The following is an 18,503-nucleotide window of genomic DNA, read 5'->3' as shown; positions in this document are numbered from 1 at the left end:
TTTACACCTGCAACATATTTGCATCAGTAAAATCAGCAGGCATTTTATAGTTATCTGCAGAAGTTCTGTGACTTGCCCAAAGTCACAAGGCCAGCACCCGGTCCCCTGACTCCCAGCAAAGCACTCATTCTGTGGTATCTCCTTGCCTGTCTCTCCAGGCAACCTCTGGGGTAACCCCTAGAGCTGCCTGAAATCCCTGCTGAGGGACCTGGCTGAGCTGGGCAAGCCTGCCTTGTTCTGAACAGCCACAGGGTGACCCTCCATCCTGGGTCGTTCACAGGGTGCCCATGGCACAGCCCCATACCTGTTCTGCACTCAAACAGGTTAGGTAAACGGCTTGTTGGCAATTCCAGTTTCTCTTTGGCATTTCTTTCTTCCTTCCAAATCCAGCAGACCTAAAATGGGGCCCTGGATGTGAGGACTGGAGGTGAGGACTGGCGGTGGGTGGGGAAGGTATGGGGGAAAGCCTCACTTTACCTGTGTGGGGTAGAAAGCCGATCTCAGTATTGGGGGAGGGGGTGCTCTTTCCCTCCCCTGGATCCGATTCGAGCATTTTGTCAGCCCCTTCCCTCCACCTCCACAGCCCGACGTCATCCTCAGCTGTCACCACTGCTCACCTAGAACAATGAAAGCTTGTCTGACTTTCTTGGAAGAGGGAGGACAACGCGGAGGGTGGAGGAACTTGGGGAGGTGGGGCTGGATAATTATTCTCCAAGATGAGATTTTTAGAGGAGAGAAACTTCATTTGCACTCAGATTATAAATAAACCTCTAGCCCACAAAACTTCTTGCCAGGCCACAGAGCAAACTCTCTCTTACCGCAGAGGTCAGAGAGCTGCATGAGAAACAGTTTATGGGTGGCAAAGCCCCACCCAGCTTCTATAGAAAGCCTTGCCAAGGCATGCCCACCAAGCCAGTCTGTCCATCACACCCGACCCCTCTGCCCCAACTCACGTCCTTGCTTTGTGTGGGAACATATCTGTGTCTCCACGCTGCTTTGCACATGTGATTTCCCACAGCTTGGGGTGTGTGTGGGAGGGGTCCTTGCCTGGCCTAGATTCTGAAGGACTCTGGCCTCCTCTGGGATCCTCCACAGATTCAGCCTGGGTCAGACAGGAGAGTTGTGTATGACTTCCAGGTGTGACCAGCTGTGTTAAAGCTGTGGCTTTCATGCTGAAGTGTTGGGCATTTTATTGCGTTTCAGGAGAACGTGGGACAGGACATCTGAAATCAGATTTCCCAGAAAATCCCGCACATGGCATCTCCATTCACAGTGCTCAGGATGGTTATGCTGCCAGAGCACCACAGGCCACAGCCACTCCATGGACTGTCCATGATGGCAGAGACCGTGGCTATCACTCATTGCCATTCCAGCTTTATAGACAAGGAAGCTGAGGTCCATAGAGGAAACGTGACTTGCTTAGAGCCATAGTGCTTTTTTTTTTTTTGGCAAATCCAGGAGGAAAACTTAGCCGCTGAAATCCCTAGTCCGTTCTTACACCATGCTACCTCTTGACTTTCACTCATTGCTCTTAGGCTCTGTCTCCCCATGGTTTTACTTATTTATTTTTATTATCTGTTTGACTGTGCTGGGTCTTAGCTGCAGCACATGGGATCTTTCATCTTTGTTGTAGCATGTGGGTTCTTTAGTTGCAGCGTGTGGGATCTAATTTCCTGCTGCTGCTGCTGCTAAGTTGCTTCAGTCGTGTCCGACTCTGTTCGACCCCATAGACGGCAGCCCACCAGGCTCCCCCGTCCCTGGGATTCTCCAGGCAAGAACATGGAGTGGGTTGCCATTTCCTTCTCCGGTGCATGAAAGTGAAAAGTGAAAGTGAAGTCGCTCAGTCGTGTCCGACTCTTAGCGACCCCATGGACTGCAGCCCACCAGGCTCCTCCGTCCATGGGATTTTCCAGACCAGGGATCAAATGCAGGCCCCCTGCATTGGGTGTGCAGAATCTTAGTCACTGGACCCTCAGGGAAGTCCCCTCCCCATGGTTTTAAATTCATGTACTTTCCCAAAGCTCCCAAGTTTCATGACATGATACAAGCATTGACATCCTATCTTAATAGAACCTTTTTTTTTTAAGATTTTTTATTGGTATATTGTTGATTTCCAGTGTTGTGTTAGTTTCAGTATACACAGTAAAGTGAATCACCTATATGTGTGTTAAACATATATTCACTCTTTTAAAGCTTTTTTTTCCCCCATGTGTGTGCTCAGTCACTCAGTTGTGTCTGACTCTTTGTGACCCTCTGGACTGTAGCCCACCAGGATCCTCTGTCCATGGAATTTTTCAGAGAAGAATACTGGAGCAGGTTGCCATTTCCTAATCTTTGGATCTTCCCAACCCAGGGACTGAACCCAGGGCTCTTGTGTCTCCTGCAGTGGCAGGTGGATTCTTTACCTCTGCGCCACCTGGGAAGCCCCCATACTACACTATGTCTTAGCCAATAGACCATTACAGAGTACTGAGTAGAGTTCCCTGTGCTACACAGTAGGTTCTTATTAGTTATCTATTTTATACATAGAATGTGTTTATTTTATACATAGAATGTGTTTATGTCAATCCCAATACCCTAATTTATTCCTCCCCCCTTACCTCTTGGTGTAATACCACAGTTTGTACCTGAGACCCTTTGTGAAAGCTTCCAGTCCCTTGGGGTCTTATGGTTGAGTCTCAGCCCCTAGACACCCTCTCCTTTTCTCCTATGCATGTCACACTCCCAAAAGCCAGAGGGAGTCGTTGTCATGGGGTGCACCATCTGAAGTCTGCTGTAGCCTGGTAGATGAACAAATCTGAATCTTTGGAAAATGACACCCTAAAGGGCAGGGAGGGAGGCCAGTCCCTCTGTGACCCAAAGGTGGGGCTCTAGGTCAGTTCAAGTGTCGAGTTCCAGGCAGCAGTTGGATAGTGTGCAGATCAGCCTGTGGTCTCTCCCACATCTGCTGTGCCCCCAGCCCCTATTGCTTTGCTTCCCTTTGTTCTATAGCTGTGCTGTCCAACAGAAATATAATGAGAGGCACATGTGTAATTTTAATTTTTCCAGTCACCAAAAAAGTTTATGTTTAAATGGGTGAAATTAATTTTAATAATGTATTCTTACTTCACCCAGTATCTCCAGAATATCATTTCAACAGGTAATTAAAATAAAAAATGATTTCAAACTGGTGTGTATCGCTCAGTCATGTCTGATTCTTTGCGGCCCCATGGACTTCTCCAGGAAGTCCATGGACTTCTCCAGGCCAGAATAACTGGAGTGGGCAGCGGTTCCCTTCCCCAAGGGATCTTCCCAACCCAGGGATTGAACCCAGGTCTTGCACATTGCAGGCGGATTCTTTACCATCTGAGCCACCAGGGAAATTTTACATTCACAGCACACCTCCGTTCAGATGAGTCACATTTCCAGTGCTCACAGCTGCATGCAGCTGGGGGCTGCCAGTGTGAACGGCGCTGTCCTGCAGCTCAATAGATTCCTGTCCTCCTTTGTCTCTGTCATCCTCCCCTCCCTCTGCCTTTGGGTGAATCAAATTCTCTCTCTTTTCCCTTCACTCTCTGCTCTCTCCTAAGCATCCTAAGAAAGAGTTACCTTCACAGCCCCTATGGCTTGAAGTGAAGTGAAAGTTGCTGTCATGTCTAACTCTTTGCAACCCTGTGACCATAGCCCACCAGGCTCATCTGTCCATGGGATTCTCCAGGCAAGAATACTGGAGTGGGTTGCCATTCACTTCTCCAGGGGATCTTCCCAGGGATTGAAGTGGGTCTCCTACATTGCAGACAGATTTTTTACTATCTGAGCCACCAGGGAAAACCCTTTGCAGCCAGGACCCCTATTCCATCCTGTCTCCCTCAGAGGTCATGCATGGGGCCCTGACTACCTTGGACTCATAGAACCTCATCCACCTCTTCCACAAACTCTTCCGGTTTAATGACTCCCTTCCAGTTAGCTCTGGTGACACCACCTCACTCACTCCACTCACTATGCAAACTTCCGTTCCCCTGGAGAGCCATTCCTGGTCCATGCTGGCTTGGGACCTCCCAACACACTGCTCCCCCTTCCCTTTGCAGGTCCCCAACCCCTCTGAGACCCTGGTCCTTCTCATCTGTGGCATTCCCCACCTCTCTCACACACACACACTGCGAGGCTTGTGGAGATCTTAGTTTCTTGACCAGGGATTGAACCCACACCTCCTACAGTGGAAGCACGGAGTCATAACCACTGGACCACCACAGAATTCCTATCCCCACCTCTTTATTGGTCTCTCCACCTCTTGAACCTTCCCCTTGACTACTTCTTTCCCAGCTGTCCGATTATTCTTCCCCAACTGCAGCTCTGATCACATTTCCCTGTTGAAAGCCCACAGCATTAGAGATCGTAAGAACAGGGGAACATGCTTATGCTATAATGTTGAGTGAAAAAAAGCAGAACACCAAATTATAGAAACAGTAAGATCTCAGCTTCACAAAAGCAAAAACAAAAAACTGTGAGTAGATTAGAGAGGAAGGAAGTGAGGAAGCAGACACCATTGGTTGTCTTTGGGGGTGGTAAATTGAGTTTTTTCCCTATGATTTTGAAATTTTCTCTAATGAATGCACACTTTGTAAATTGAAATATCAATACACTTTTTATTTTGGGAAATGAAGCTACCAAGAGGTTTCAATGCTTCCTGGATTATGTGCCAGCCCCTTACCCTGACATGGATGTCCTTTGTGATAAAGCTGTGAACCCCACTGTGTCTCAGTTCCCCTTGAGGGCTCTGTCCCAGTCAGGGGGGACTTCTCATTCCCCAGATAGCCTTGCACCTTCCTCTCCACCCCTTAACTCAGGTTGTTTCTGCCACCTGGATGCACCTCTGCTATCATGCTGGTTGCCCAGATCCTGCCCACACCCCAAGCTCCATCTCCAGGACTAGCCTTCCTAGTCCCAACTGCCCAGACATGACTTCTTTTTCTTTTCCCATTTGACTTATTCTGGCTGGTTGTGTAGGCATCTGAATTCTCATCTTTTCTATTTAGAAAAGAAGTTCCTTCAGCCTGCCATGCTCAGAGTAAAAGCATATATGTTTTTCCTCTTTTTAAAATAAACATATCACTTTTCTCTTTTAAGATTCACACACACGGTCAAAAAGTAGGAAACTATTCAATGATCTAAAGAGAAAAGTAAAAAATACCTATAATCCCACTACCTAGAGACATCCTACCACTGTTAACATACATATAGTTTGAGACTGAGATCACGCTGAATTTGCAATTCTGTATTCTCTTTTTATCCCATGTGACATTATATTTTGAAAACCTCCCCTTGATGTTGAATCTTGTTCAAATGAAACATTTGAAAGGCCTTGACATATTCCAGGGTATCAAAGCACCATAATTTATTTAACTATCCTCCAGTTGTTCAACATTTAACCGTTCCCCATTTTTAAATTTTCTAATTATTCTTGGCTGTAAAACCCTGCCCGAGCTACTGAGTCTCTGCAGCACAGATTCCCGAGAGGAGACCGAATCTGGGTCACAGAGTGTGAACATTTTTAAAGCTCTTCATACACATGACCAAAATGCTTTCCAGAAGGACTGTGTCTTCACATCCCCACTTAGGTATAGGAGGATGCCTGTTCTATTGCATTCTTGCCAACATTATTACCACAAAAAAATGCTTTGCTGGTTAAATGGGCTAATATTGTTTTCACTTGTATTTTGTTGCCTATTGATGAGGTTCACATATCTCATATCATATCATGTGTTTATGTCATTTGTAATTTTACATCTTGGAAAAGCTTCATCCACATTATCCATTTTTTTCTGTTAAATTTTCCCAATCCAGGGATTAACCCAAATTTTACTTATTTCATTAATTTATAAGCCAGTTCATATATCAATAGTAAGAGTATTGTCTCCTCTGAAGAGTTGTTGAGTGTTTGTGGAACTAACTTGGGTTAGTGACTGCAAAGCCTGCAAAGTTTGTGTCCTCCCTGCTGCTTCTGTGCATGTGCTTGCCTCTACTGCCAGATGTGGCGTCCTGGAGGCCAGGGGCTGGGTGACCCGAGTTCAGGTTCCCCAGTGCCCTGTGCTCTGCACTGGGTCCTCAGTCAGTAATTTTTTAATGAATTAAGGGGATGTCCTGTTCAAGCAAGTACTGTTACATGAAAGCTGCTTTTTTTCTCTGGCTATGTGCACAAGGTCTGGGGTTTCCTAGGAATCAATAACCAAAGGTGACAAAAATAAGTATACAGTGTGGCCATCTCTCTCTAAGAGCACAGCTGCTCAAGTTACAGAATAAACTACCTCACTCATTATTATCATTATTTGTTCTGAATTTTAAGGGAATCAAAATCACAATGTGATACCATCTCACCCCCACTAGGATGGCTATAATAAAAAAGATAGACACAGCAAGTGCTGGGGAGGGCGTGGAGCATCATCAGCCATTGCTGGTAGAAATATCAAAGGTGCAACCCCTTTGGAAAACAGCTGGGCAGCTCCTCAAAATATGTAACGTAGAGTTTCCGTGTGACCCAGTGTCTTAGTCCCTCCAGGCTGCGATAACAAAATAGCAATACCATAGCCTGAGTGGCTTAAACAACATTTATTTCTCGCATTCTGGAGCCTGGGAAATCCAGATTCAAGTCACCAGGGTCTGGTGAGAGCCCACTTCCTGGGTCATAGATGGTCATTTTCTCACTGTGTCCTCACGTGGTGGAAGGAGATTAGCACACTCTATGAGGTCACTTTTATTAGGGTGCTAATCTGACTCATGAGTGTGCCACCCTCATGATCTAACCACTTTCCCAAAACCCCACCTCCTGAAACCATCACATTAGGTGTTCGCGTTTTAACATATGCATTTAGGAGAAGGGGACATGGACATAACAGCCCATAACATGTAGCAATTCCAGTCCTAGGTATATGCCCAAGAGAACTGAAAACATATATAGAAACATGGATGTTCATAGCAGCATTATTCATAACAATCAAAAAGGAGACACTACTCAATTGCCTATAACTGATGAAAGAATAAACAAAACGTGGCATACCTGTACTGTGGACTATTACTTGGCCATAGAAAGGAATGAAGTACTGATACATGCTAAACAGAGAAGAATCTTGAAAGTATTACGCTACGTGAAAACAGCTAGACACAGAAGGCTATTGCATGATACCATTTATATGAATATCTAGAACAGGCAAGTCCATCAAGACAGAAAATAAATTAGTGGTTGACAGGAGTTGGGGGCGGGGTGGAGGTAGAGGTGGGGAACAGGCAATGATTAATGGGTGTGGGATTTCTTTAAGGATGTTAATAACGTTCTGGAATTAGTGGTGAAGGCTGCACAACCTTGAGAATACATTAAAAGCTACTGAATGGTATACTCTAAAAGGATGAATTCTATGGCCAGAGCATCCCCAACCTCTGGGATCCAGTGTCTGATGATCTGAGGTGGAGCTGATGTAATAAGAAGAGAAATAAAGTGCACAATAAATGTAACGTGCTTATTAAATCATCCTGAAACCATTCCCTCAGCCTCCGGTTTGTGGAAAAATTGTCTTCCACAAAACCGGTCCCTGGCACCAAAAAGGTTGGAGACTGCTGTCGTGTGGTGTATGATCTCTATCAATGAAAAAAGAATTCAAGAAACCTCTACTGGGGTAAGAATTGGCCTTATAAGACAGGCGATGGGCCGTTCTCACTCACAGTGGCGAGTTCCTTGGATAGAGCTGGGTTAGAGGCAGCGGCTGTGAGTAGGTCCCTAATCAGCAGCGTGTTATGTGACCAGGATCTATAAAAAAGGCCTAAGGCACCTAGGAAGAGGGTGAAAGAAAGTTGAGTGTTCCTTTATTAAATAGAATCAAACAAAAGTGGACCTAAATTAAGTTGGGATAAATAACCGCTTAGTACAGTAGAACAGGACAAGCTCTGAACTCTGAGAATCTGATTGAGTTCTGCTGCTGTCTTGCTGTGTGGCCGAGGCTCCTGCATTAGTTCCTGCATTAGCAGGAGGAGGTGATGCCGCCCAACTTGCTTCTCTTAGAAGAATGCAGTGAGGATGCAATGAAATATGACCTGTGAAGGTGTTTTGAAGGTTGTAAATTGCTGCACCTAATCATTCTCAGATACATGTCCTATTTTAGTCTACTTTGTCTTTTCTAAATATGGATTAAGAGGATGCTAATTATTAATTTGTTTTTAGTAATAATAAAAGTGTATTAAGTTAACAGTATACTTTTAGAATCATACTGTAGATTGGTAATTTCCAGAGGCAGTAAGTAGCCCATGTGATAGAAGCAGTAAGAAGAAGGGGGAATGTGGCCCATGATGAGACTTGTAGAATCTTAATATCAACACAAGAGTTTGGGCTTTATATTATTGGTGGGATTTGATCAGGAAAGTGTCTGATGTAAGGGGATATGATGGTCTCTGACACAGGATAGTTGCAGAGAGGATTCCAGTCTGGGTAAGATTGACAAGCTCCAGGCAGCTATATCCTAGCTGGAATGGAGAGGAGAAAGAGGTGCCACCTGGGCAGAACCCCTAATAGGAATGAAGAGAGCAGAGAGCCTGGTTTTGTTTGTCCAGAGCCACTGAGATGGACCAGCCACCCCTATGAAAGAGGACCTCATCACAAAAGCCCCCAGGCAGAGATAATGTGGCTTTGATGGCCAAAAAAAAAAAAAAAGCATACAACAATCTTTATTTTTTGTAAAGGAAAATTTTTAAAGACACATCACTATGATGAAAAAAGTTAAAATATATATTATTTTTTTATGTCATTTAGCCTCTAGTAATGCTTGGTACAGTATACAAGGAGCCCTGCTGATATGCCTTCTGAGTATATATATTTTAAGATTATCCTTCTTTGATTTATTTTATATAATAATGGGTTTCCACTGAGGTCCCCCAAGCTTCCCACCAGCACCATTCAGGAGAAATGAAATCTGGGCCAGACAGAAGGAACCCTTATCAGGCTTGTCAGCTCCTTTTATTGGGGAGTTATTTGGTTGCTAGTTTTGTGTGTTTGTAAACAGAAAAAGGACTAGAACAGAAAGGATTCTGCCTTTTAAATGTGGAGTCCCAGTCACATTTGCAGAGTGCTGTGGAGCTGGTCCTCAGTCCCTAGGGACTCTGAGATGCTCTTGCCCCTTGTGTCCAGGTGGGTGGATTTGAACAATCAGATCCCGGCTTTGGCTTGCACTGAAGTGAGGTGATTTCAGACCCTTATGTGAAGAGGAAGCACTGTCGTCTGTCTGTGTGGGAGCCTCTGAGAGTGGGAGAGGATATGGAAGAGGGAGTGGGGTGGAGAGGGAGCTGGGCCACCCTTAGTGTGCTAGGGCTTGGCCAATTCTGGAGGGTGTCAGAGCTGGGGGAGGGCAGGTTGGAATAAACTTGAATTTCAGATAAATAATTTTTTAGTATAAGTATGTTCCCACTAGAGACTTCCCTGTAACTCAAATGGTAAAGAATCTGCCGGCAATGCAGGAGACCAGGGTTCTATCCCTGGGGTGGGAAGTTCCCTTGGAGAAGGGAATGGCAAGCCACTCCAGTATTATTGCCTGGAGAATCCCATGGACAGAGGGACCTGGCAGGCTGTAGTCTGTGGGGTTGCAAAGAGTCGGACACGACTGAGCGACTAACACATGTGTTCCCACTATCGCACACGACATACTTATACTTTAAAAAACACCTGTTGTTTATCTGAAATTCAAATATAACTGGACATCTTGGCCCCTCGTCTCAGTCACCTAATCTGGCTGCCTGGGGAATTCTGGTTCTTTATCTCGTACCACCCCCACCAGGTACACCCTGTGAACTACCAGCTGACCTGTCCAGAACAGAACCCATGCAGAATAGTAGATTATGAGGAGGTCCTCCTAGCTTATTTTCTTCTGTTCCAAACCAGTTCATTCCTCATTCCTCTTTGCCTCTCACCTTTCTCAGGACTGGCAAACAGCATGCCTATGGCAATGGGCCCATGGGGTCCTCTGAATACTCAAGAGCAAAGGGGCAGCAGGCATGGCAGTGCCCAAGGCAAGCTGCTGGGAGCCCTTTCAGGCTTCGCCACAGAGGCGCTGAACACACTAAGCAGTAACTTCACTGTGGCCAAATCAAACCTGCAGCCTGCAGACAGGAGAGATCGGGTTTCTGAAGTGCTGGGGAGTTAGGAATGCCAGTGGAGTTGTAAATATGCACAGGCACCTCCTCTGGGCTTCCCCTTGGAGACCAGAATTCCAAACATTCCCCTCTCCTGGGGTTTTTCCTGGTGTGGTCCTGGGACCTCCCAGACCCAAACCATCTGCAGGGCTGGTTTTAAAAGCAGATGCTGAGGCCAGTGTAAGGCCTGAGGTTTGTTGTATTCTCAGGTGTCCCTGTTACTCCACCTGCTATGATGTAGGTATCCCTTTACACACACACACACACACACACACACACACACGCCTCTTTCATGTGGTTGGACATGTCCTGTGAAGTGTGCACAGGGAAAAGCAACAAACCCTTAATTAGGCCTTGTTTACCTGTTGTTGTGACTGATACCTGTTACTATTTACTAGTTAAGTATTTTGCATAAGCATGTATGAAGGGGCTCAATATTTGATCATCATTGTTAGTAGAGAAGAAAACTGGTTAGCATTTGTTTGGACCCTCCTGTCGGAGAAGGCAATGGCACCCCACTCCAGTACTCTTGCCTGGAAAATCCCATGGATGGAGGAGCCTGGTGGGCTGCAGTCCATGGGGTCGAGAAGAGTCGGACACGACTGAGCGACTTCACTTTCACTTTTCACTTTCATGCATTGGAGAAGGAAATGGCAACCCACTCCAGTGTTCTTGCCTGGAGAATCCCAGGGATGGAGGAGTCTGGTGGGCTGCCATCTATGGGGTCGCACAGAGTCCCATGACTGAAGTGACGCAGCAGCAGCAGCAGCCTAAGGTGTGAGATCATTTTTAAGCTACAAACTCCTTTCTGGAAGACTGTTTGCAGAATTCCATCAGCTTTTACTGAAGCTTTCTCTTCATTCATAACCTTTGCATGTGCACAGGGATCTTAGCATCTATTAAGACCTGCCGCACAGATTCTTGCCTTTTTGGTGGGTGTATGTGTGTTTGATATATTAATCTCTTAAGCGTTTTCACTCTCAGGTGCAGTTTGCCAAAATCACCCTTTCCAACAGGCCTTTCTGAAGACCTCTCTCACACCTAGCACTCTCTTCTGGCTCACCCCATTGTCTGTTTAGTGAATGGGAGAGAGGAACACTGAGGCATGCTAAGCTTAGCTGAGCCATTTGGACCCTATTGGGTTACAGCACATCGTTTTACCTGGATTTACACCCTCTGTTGCTATTGGCCTTCTGGCTGCAGGAAGAGTCAGATTACAGCAGGAGAGGCCAGGAGGATTAGTGCCGAGATACGCAGAGGCCAGCTGATAATTACTTCAAGGGTCATGTCTCAAAATAGACTCTGGTTCCTCTTTCTGGCCTCAGAGAGAGGAAAAGCTGCCCTTTCCCTGTCCAGCTGGCTCCTCATATTCTCTCTGCTAGTCCCTCCTGGACCTTTACTCTTGTTCTTTTTTCCCCTGGTGGCTCAGTGGTAAAGAATCCAGCTGCTAATGCAGGAGACGTGGGTTCAATCCCTGGGCTGGAAAGATTCCCTGGAGAAGGAAATGGCAACCCACTCTAGTATTCATGCCTGGAAAATCCCATGGACAGAGTAGCCAGGCGGGCTACAGTCCATGGTGTCTCAAAAGAGTCAGACACAGTTTAGCAACTAAACAATAACAACAATTTATATACAGTAGAATTTGGCTTCTCTGGTGTACATACACACACACACACACACACACTCAGTAGTGTCTGACTCTTTGCGACCCAGTAGGCTGTAGCCTGCCAGGCTTCTCTGTCCATGGGATTTCCTAGGCAAGAATACTGGAGTGGTTCCCCATTTCTTACTCAGGGGATCTTCCAGACCCAGGGTACAACATGTGTCTCTCATGTCTCCTGCACTGTTAGGCAGATTACCACTGTGCCACCTGAGAAGCCCTCTCTGGTGTGTAATTCTTTGGATTTGACAAAGGTATATGGATGTGTAACCACCAACACAATCATGGTATGTAACAGTCCCATCACCCCGAAAGATCTCTTCTTGCCGCCCCTTTTAGTCAAACTCTCCCCAACCCCTGGCAACCGCTGATCTGTTTTCAGTCCCTGAAGTTTTGCCTTTTCCAGAATGCCATATAAATGGAGTCATTTATGTATGTAGCCTTTTGAGTGTGGCTTCTTTCACTCAGCATAATTAACTTAAGACTCATCTATGTTATGTGTTATCATGAGATTGTTCCATTTGAGCATAACTTTGCATGTGATTTGGGCAGATACTAGGAGTGAGCTTGCTGGTCAAGTGTATGTATGAGAAATGCCAGACTGTTTCCAAAATGGCTGTACCATTTTTCATTCGTACTAGCAAGGTATGAGAGTTCTAGCTGCTACACACTCTTACCAGTACCAGTGTTGGCAGTTCTTTCTTCTTTTCATTTTTTAAAAAATATTTATTTTTATTTATTACTTATTTCTGTGCAGTCTGTGCTCTGGGAAAAATGGGCAAAACAGGGCTTCATATAGTTAGATCTTTTTAGGAGAAGATTTTATGAGTCCCAATTCTTGCATCTTCTATACCTAGAGAAACACTGGAAAGTGAAAGTGAAGTCTCTCCGTTGTGTCTAACTCTTTGTGACTCCATCAACTGTAGCCTACGAGGTTCCTCCATCCATGGAATTTTCCAGGCAAGAGTACTGGTGTGGGTTGCTGCTTCCCAACCCAGGGATTGAACCCAGGTCTCCAGCATTGCAAGCAGACGATTTTACAATCTGAGCCACCGGGGAAGCTCAGAGAAACACTGACATAATTAATGGTGACATCTGCTTTGGCTATTAAGGATAATTTTACAATTAAAAGTCAAAATAGAGTAGCTATGGCTCAGACATCCAAGGAAATAACTAGGTGATACTATGGGTGTAATTTCAGACTAGACCTTGTATTGCTAAACACTTGAGTTTTCTGAGTTGTGTTAGGCTTGGATGCCACAAAACATTCTCAAAACAATGTCTGCTGACAGCTAGCAACTGCAACCTTACTTTTTATAAAACTAGGCAACCGGCTACCTGACCACAAGTCTCCCTGAAGTGCCTGGTCCAGAGCACAGTTTCAGGCCTGTGCTTCTGTAAGGAAATGAGATTTATTTTGTCAATTAAAATTCCAGTTGTCATTCCTCCAACTAACTACTTTTAATTCTGTTACACCAAAATGGCAGACCAAGGGATTGAGATTTTAATCATACAGGACTCATATCTAGGACTTGGAACTCAGAAATACTTCCGATTCTGTGTCTATTCTCCAAACTGAGACAGTCTTATGCCACATTTTAACAGGAAGTTGTCAGAGTCATGGGCTTCCCTGGTGGCTCAGACGGTAAAGAATCCGCCTGCAATGCGGGAGACCTGAGTTTGATCCTGAGTTGAGAAGATCCCCTGGAGGAGTGCATGGCAGTCTACTCCAGTATTCTTGCCTGGAGAATCCCATGGACAGAGGAGCCTGGCAGGCTACAGTCCATGGGGTTGCAAAGAGTCCGACACGACTGAGCCACAAAGCGCACTATTTATTTGGCTACTTTTGGTCTTAGCTGTGGGACACGGGATCTTTGTTGCATCATGAGGGATCTTTCATTGAGATGTGCAGACTCTCTAGTTTTGGCACGTGGGCTCAGCAGTTATGGCATGTGGGCTTAGTTGCTCTGAGGCTTTTGAGATCTTAGTTCCCGACCAGGGATCGAACCCACGTCTCCTGCATTGCAAGACAAATTTTTAACCACTGGACCACCAGGGACGTCCCTATTTTCATTTTTTAAATTTAATTTTATTCTAACCATTTTAATAGTGTTTAGTAGTATCTCGTTTTTTGTAAGAAATTTGCATTTCCTTAATGGCTAATTATTTCCATCTTTCTCTGTGTTTGCCATCCTTATATCGTCTTGGTAAATTGTCTACTTAAATATTTTGCTCTTTTAAAAAGTGGTTTGAGGGTTTTTTTATTTTTGATTTGACAGCTCTTTGTGAATTTTGGATTCAAGTCTTTTAATCAGATATGTGATCTACAAATAACTTTTTCCATTCTATAGCTTGTCTTTTCATTTTCTTAACAGTGTCTTTTGAAGGCAAATGTTCTTAATTTTGATGATGTCTAATTTATCAATTTATCTTTTCTTTTATGAATCATGTTTTGCTGTGGTATATAAGAAATTTTTGCCTAACCCAAGGTGTTTTCTTCTGGAAGTTTAATAGTTTTAGGTTTTACATTTAGGCCTATGAACCATTCTGAATAAATGTTTGTAATATTTTGTGAGATTTGAGTTAATCATATGGCTATTCAATTGTTCTAGCACCATTTGCTGCAAAAGATGATCCTCCTCCATTTAGTTGCCTTTGTATATTTGTCAAAAATATGTAACACCTTTATTTAGGCGTGATAGATGATCTGCAGGCATTTTTTCCCATTCTATGGGTTGTCTTTTCACTTTCCTAATGGTTCCTTTTGAAGCACAAGGCTTCTTAATTTTGATGAAGTGCAATTTATCTTTTCTTCTTTTATCATTTGTGCTTTTGATGTAATGTCTAAGAAATCACTGCCTAATCCTAGGTCATTGAGAGGTATTCCTATGTTTTCTTCTCAGAATTTATAGCTATAGCTTTCATATTTAGGTCTTTGATCCATTTTGAGTTAATTTTGTATATGGTACGAGGTAAAGTCTCCTACCTCATATGGATAGCAGGTTTGCTGAAAAGACCATTCTTTTCCCATTGACTTGTCTTGGTATCCTAGTCAAAACTCAGCAAGTCATAAACATAAGGGTTTATTTCTGGACTCAATTCTGTTGCACTGACCTATATTTCTTTTGTTAAAACAGTGCTGCACCAGTTTAATTACGGTAGCTTTATAGGAAGTCTTGAACTTGAGTAGTATTTCTTCCACCTTGGTTCATCTTCTTCAGAATTACTTTGGCTAGTCTAGTTGCTCTCTCCAGGGATACTCTGTCTCATGTCTGCCAGCCTCACCAAGCATGCCCCTCTCCCCAAGCCCAGGCTTCCCAGAGATCTCCACTTGCCCTGTGCTCTCCTCTACTCCTGTTTGCTTCGCATGATTCAGTTCCTGCTTCCTGCTGCTGGTTCTCTGTCGGTTGTGACCACTTATCTCCTCAACTGGACTGTAAGCTTCCATGTATCAGAAGTCTTCTTTGCTTGTAACAAACAGGTGGGATTTTTCTCTGGGATGTGTTTATATACAATGACAGTGGTAGGATTCTGGGGTGAATGGGGCTGGGGGTTGGGAGTTTTGACCATCAGCCGAGTTGCCCCCTCCCTGAAGGCTCCTCAGGGAGGCATCTGGGGGTGCCAGGAAGTGCTTGAGGGGAGCCCACAGTGTCTTTCAGCCAGAACATTAGAGTCTATCGTGCAGTTGAGGAGGAAGCAAGACAGAGATGGGAGAGGAAAAATCTCTTTGTGCATTGATTGGGGATGGACACGGTATGGGTCGTCTCCAGGGAAAGATGGCACTGCCTCCAGCATGGAGCCCACATGGCTGTGGGCCTGAGAGCCTGGGTGGAAGTCAGGGCCACCTCGGAGAGTGGGTGGGGTGGGGAAAGCCTTCAGGTAGAAGGCAGAGCAGCGCCAAGGACAGGACATCTACATCCAGAGAAAAAGAAGACCCTGGAAGAAGCATGTGGGAGCTGCTGCCCATCACTGCCTGGCATCTGAAGTCTCAAGGGGAGGCTCTTTGGGATCCAAATGGATAAGTGGACTGGAGACCAATTCAGGGCTCCCGGTGGGGATGGGGGTGGAACCACAGCAGAAGGCACAGGTCCAGCCTGGGCTCCGCTGCAGCAGTTGGGACTAAGAACTATGTGTTTGGAGGGAGTGGCTGAGGCCTAGAAAGCTGAGCCTGTGTGACTTCTGTCTGATATGGCCTGAGTCAGGGGCAGGACCAGAATCCCTTCACCCAGACTGCCCAGGAGCTGTACCTGCCAAGAGCAGTTTTGGCCAAACGGCACCTTTTGTTGTTCAGTCGCTCAGTTGTGTCAGACTCTTTGCAACCCCATGGACTGCAGCAAGCCAGGATTCCCTGTTCTTCAGGATCTCCTGGAGTTTGCTCAGACTCAAGTCCTTTGAGTTGGTGATGCCATCCAACCATCTCATCCTCTGTTGTCCCCGTTTCCTCCTGCCCTCAATCTTTCCCAGCATCAGGGTCTTTTCCAGTGAGTTGGCTCTTCGCATCAGGTGGCCAGAGTATTGGAGCTTCAGCTTAAGCATCAGTCCTTCCAGTGAATATTATGGGTCAATTTCCTTTAGGATTGACTGGTTGGATCTCCTTGCTGTCCAAGGGACCAGATCTGGAATGTGCTCTGTCAACTAGCTTTTGTGGGTTGTGTTGTGTTTTCCCTCATTTTTTCAGTGAGTATTGCTTTCAAAAGAACTTCAGCTTTGTCCCTGTGACCTGATGACAGTGGTGTCTCTCTGCACACATCTCTGTCAGCACAGAGATGGGCATCCATGTGGAGTGGGGGTGAAGGAGGGTGTCCACCAACTGGTGTGTTGCGGGGAGGGTCATCGGGAGGCCCTGGTGCTGGTGTAGAGAAGGAGATGAGACCTGTGTGGACACTGATCCCTGCTGGCTGGGGACCTCATCCTCCCCTCCATCCCCAGAGGACTTCACACAGTGCTGTGCATCAGCAGCTATTTGCTTCTTGGAGCTGATCCCTGGGGAATAGCCGGCTAAGGCTTCTCCATGAGAGAGCAGTCCTTTGTCCTGTGTGGACCCTGTCACTCTTTCAAACGATGAAGTCCTATCCCTCTCAAGGAAACTTCCTTGCAGTGGCCTTGCCACCCCAACACCCACAGCTCTGACACAGCATCCCCAGGACACCTAACCTTGTCGCCTTTGGTACTATGGACATAGCCAGGATAATCATTCTGTGACTCAGCATCGTTAGGGCCATATTCTGTCGCAGGCCAGCCAAGCTCTGGGCTCTGAGGACATCAGGGAGCCTGACTGATTGCACTTGGCTGCTCCCAGTAGTTGGCTGTGGGTGGGAGCCCTTGGCATCTGTTTGCTGGCAACTAGGTGTGTGTTTGCTACAGTGGGACCTGGGGGCTCTGAGCCCTGGGAGTGGGAGGGTCGTGGTTGGGGCGCCAGTGCCTGCTCCAGGACTCAGCTCTTGTCCTCATCTCTTCCTCTGCAGCTCGTCTCCAACGTCCTCATTTTCTCCTGCACCAACATTGTGGGTGTGTGCACCCACTACCCGGCTGAGGTCTCGCAGAGGCAGGCCTTCCAGGAGACCCGGGAGTGCATCCAGGCACGGCTCCACTCACAGCGGGAGAACCAGCAGCAGGTGGGTGAGGCCCTCCTGCCCCGCGCGGCTGCCCAGCTGCTGCCTGCCCGCCAGCGATGCTCAGGGCAGCTGTCCAGCCCCTCCTGGGTGGGGGCCCAGGCCGTGGGGGATGTTTCCTCTGGAGGGTGCCCAGCATTCTTGGCTCTGTGGGAATGCTCTCAAGAAGCTTTGGAGAATGAGCTCGGGGCTCAAGCTTTGGGCTGAGAGTGCCTGCTCAGCCTCCCTGTGGTTCGCACTCAAACTGAGCACCCAGGCCCTGGGAGGCAGGAAGCGGCCCTCCCTCCTGACCCCAGGGCTGATGAACTGGATGATGAGAGCATCAGCATTCCCTCCTGGGATGAAGGTGCTCCCGGGGAGGGGGAGGGGGAAGGAGAGAAGCCCAAGCTGTCAGCCCCATGATGCCCTCACGAGGCACTTCCCATGTGCCGAGTTCTGGGGTCTGGTTAGTTCGAGAAAGGAAGACGGCCATGTCTCACCCTAAACCTCACCCTCAGGATTCCGGGGCCAGGAGGCAGGTCACTCATTCAGGCCACACACTCGGGGGCTTCTCTCCGTGAGCCCCAGGCAGAGAGACCTGCCCCCGCATGCTCCTCTGGCTGAGGGTGGGGTGGAGATTGAGGACTTGTCAGGGTTCCCTGCCTGGCATCCTGGGGCGTCCTGTTCGGGGTTCGGGTCTGGCCAGGTCACCCTTGTGTCTTCTCATGCGTGTGAACTGGATAGAAGCTCTGAGTCTGTACCGGGCACACTGCTCCCAGACAGCAGGCCTGGAGGGAGACCCGGGGGCAGCTGGGGGTGGGAAGCAGGCCGGCCGGCCAGGTGCTGGGGCTCCCACTGGGCTCAGACTCATCCTGGCTCTCAGAGGGAAGGTCACTACTCCGAGCCGGAGGGGCCTCGCTCTGTTCTTAGGTTAGCGTCTCCCCGCAGCCTGCCCAAACGCTGGCGGAGCTCTGTTCTGAGCTGCGCGCCATGTCAGGCGGGTGGCAGGTGTAAACACGGAAGGTCTGCCTTTGATCGTGAGGACAGGGAGCCGGAGGCGTGGACAGCAGAGCGGTAGTCACGTGCGCCCTCCTGCCTGGCACAGC

The 18,503-nt window shown here is 47.0% G+C and overlaps 1 protein-coding gene across 1 annotated transcript in view; it reads left to right on the top strand.

The window, feature by feature from the left end:
• ADCY5 (adenylate cyclase 5) overlaps positions 1–18,503 on the top strand; it is a 159,403-nt gene that overhangs the window by 74,635 nt on the left and 66,265 nt on the right. The window contains exon 2 of the mRNA XM_019956682.2: positions 17,272–17,421. Within this exon, the coding sequence (XP_019812241.2) occupies positions 17,272–17,421 (150 nt within the window). The remainder of the gene's footprint in view (positions 1–17,271; positions 17,422–18,503) is intronic.

The sequence above is a fragment of the Bos indicus genome, chromosome 1, assembly GCF_029378745.1.
Source record: "Bos indicus isolate NIAB-ARS_2022 breed Sahiwal x Tharparkar chromosome 1, NIAB-ARS_B.indTharparkar_mat_pri_1.0, whole genome shotgun sequence".
NCBI classification, from domain to species: domain Eukaryota; kingdom Metazoa; phylum Chordata; class Mammalia; order Artiodactyla; family Bovidae; genus Bos; species Bos indicus.
The sequence above is the reverse complement of the archived record's forward strand: the minus strand, read 5'-3'. Positions and strand labels throughout refer to the sequence as shown.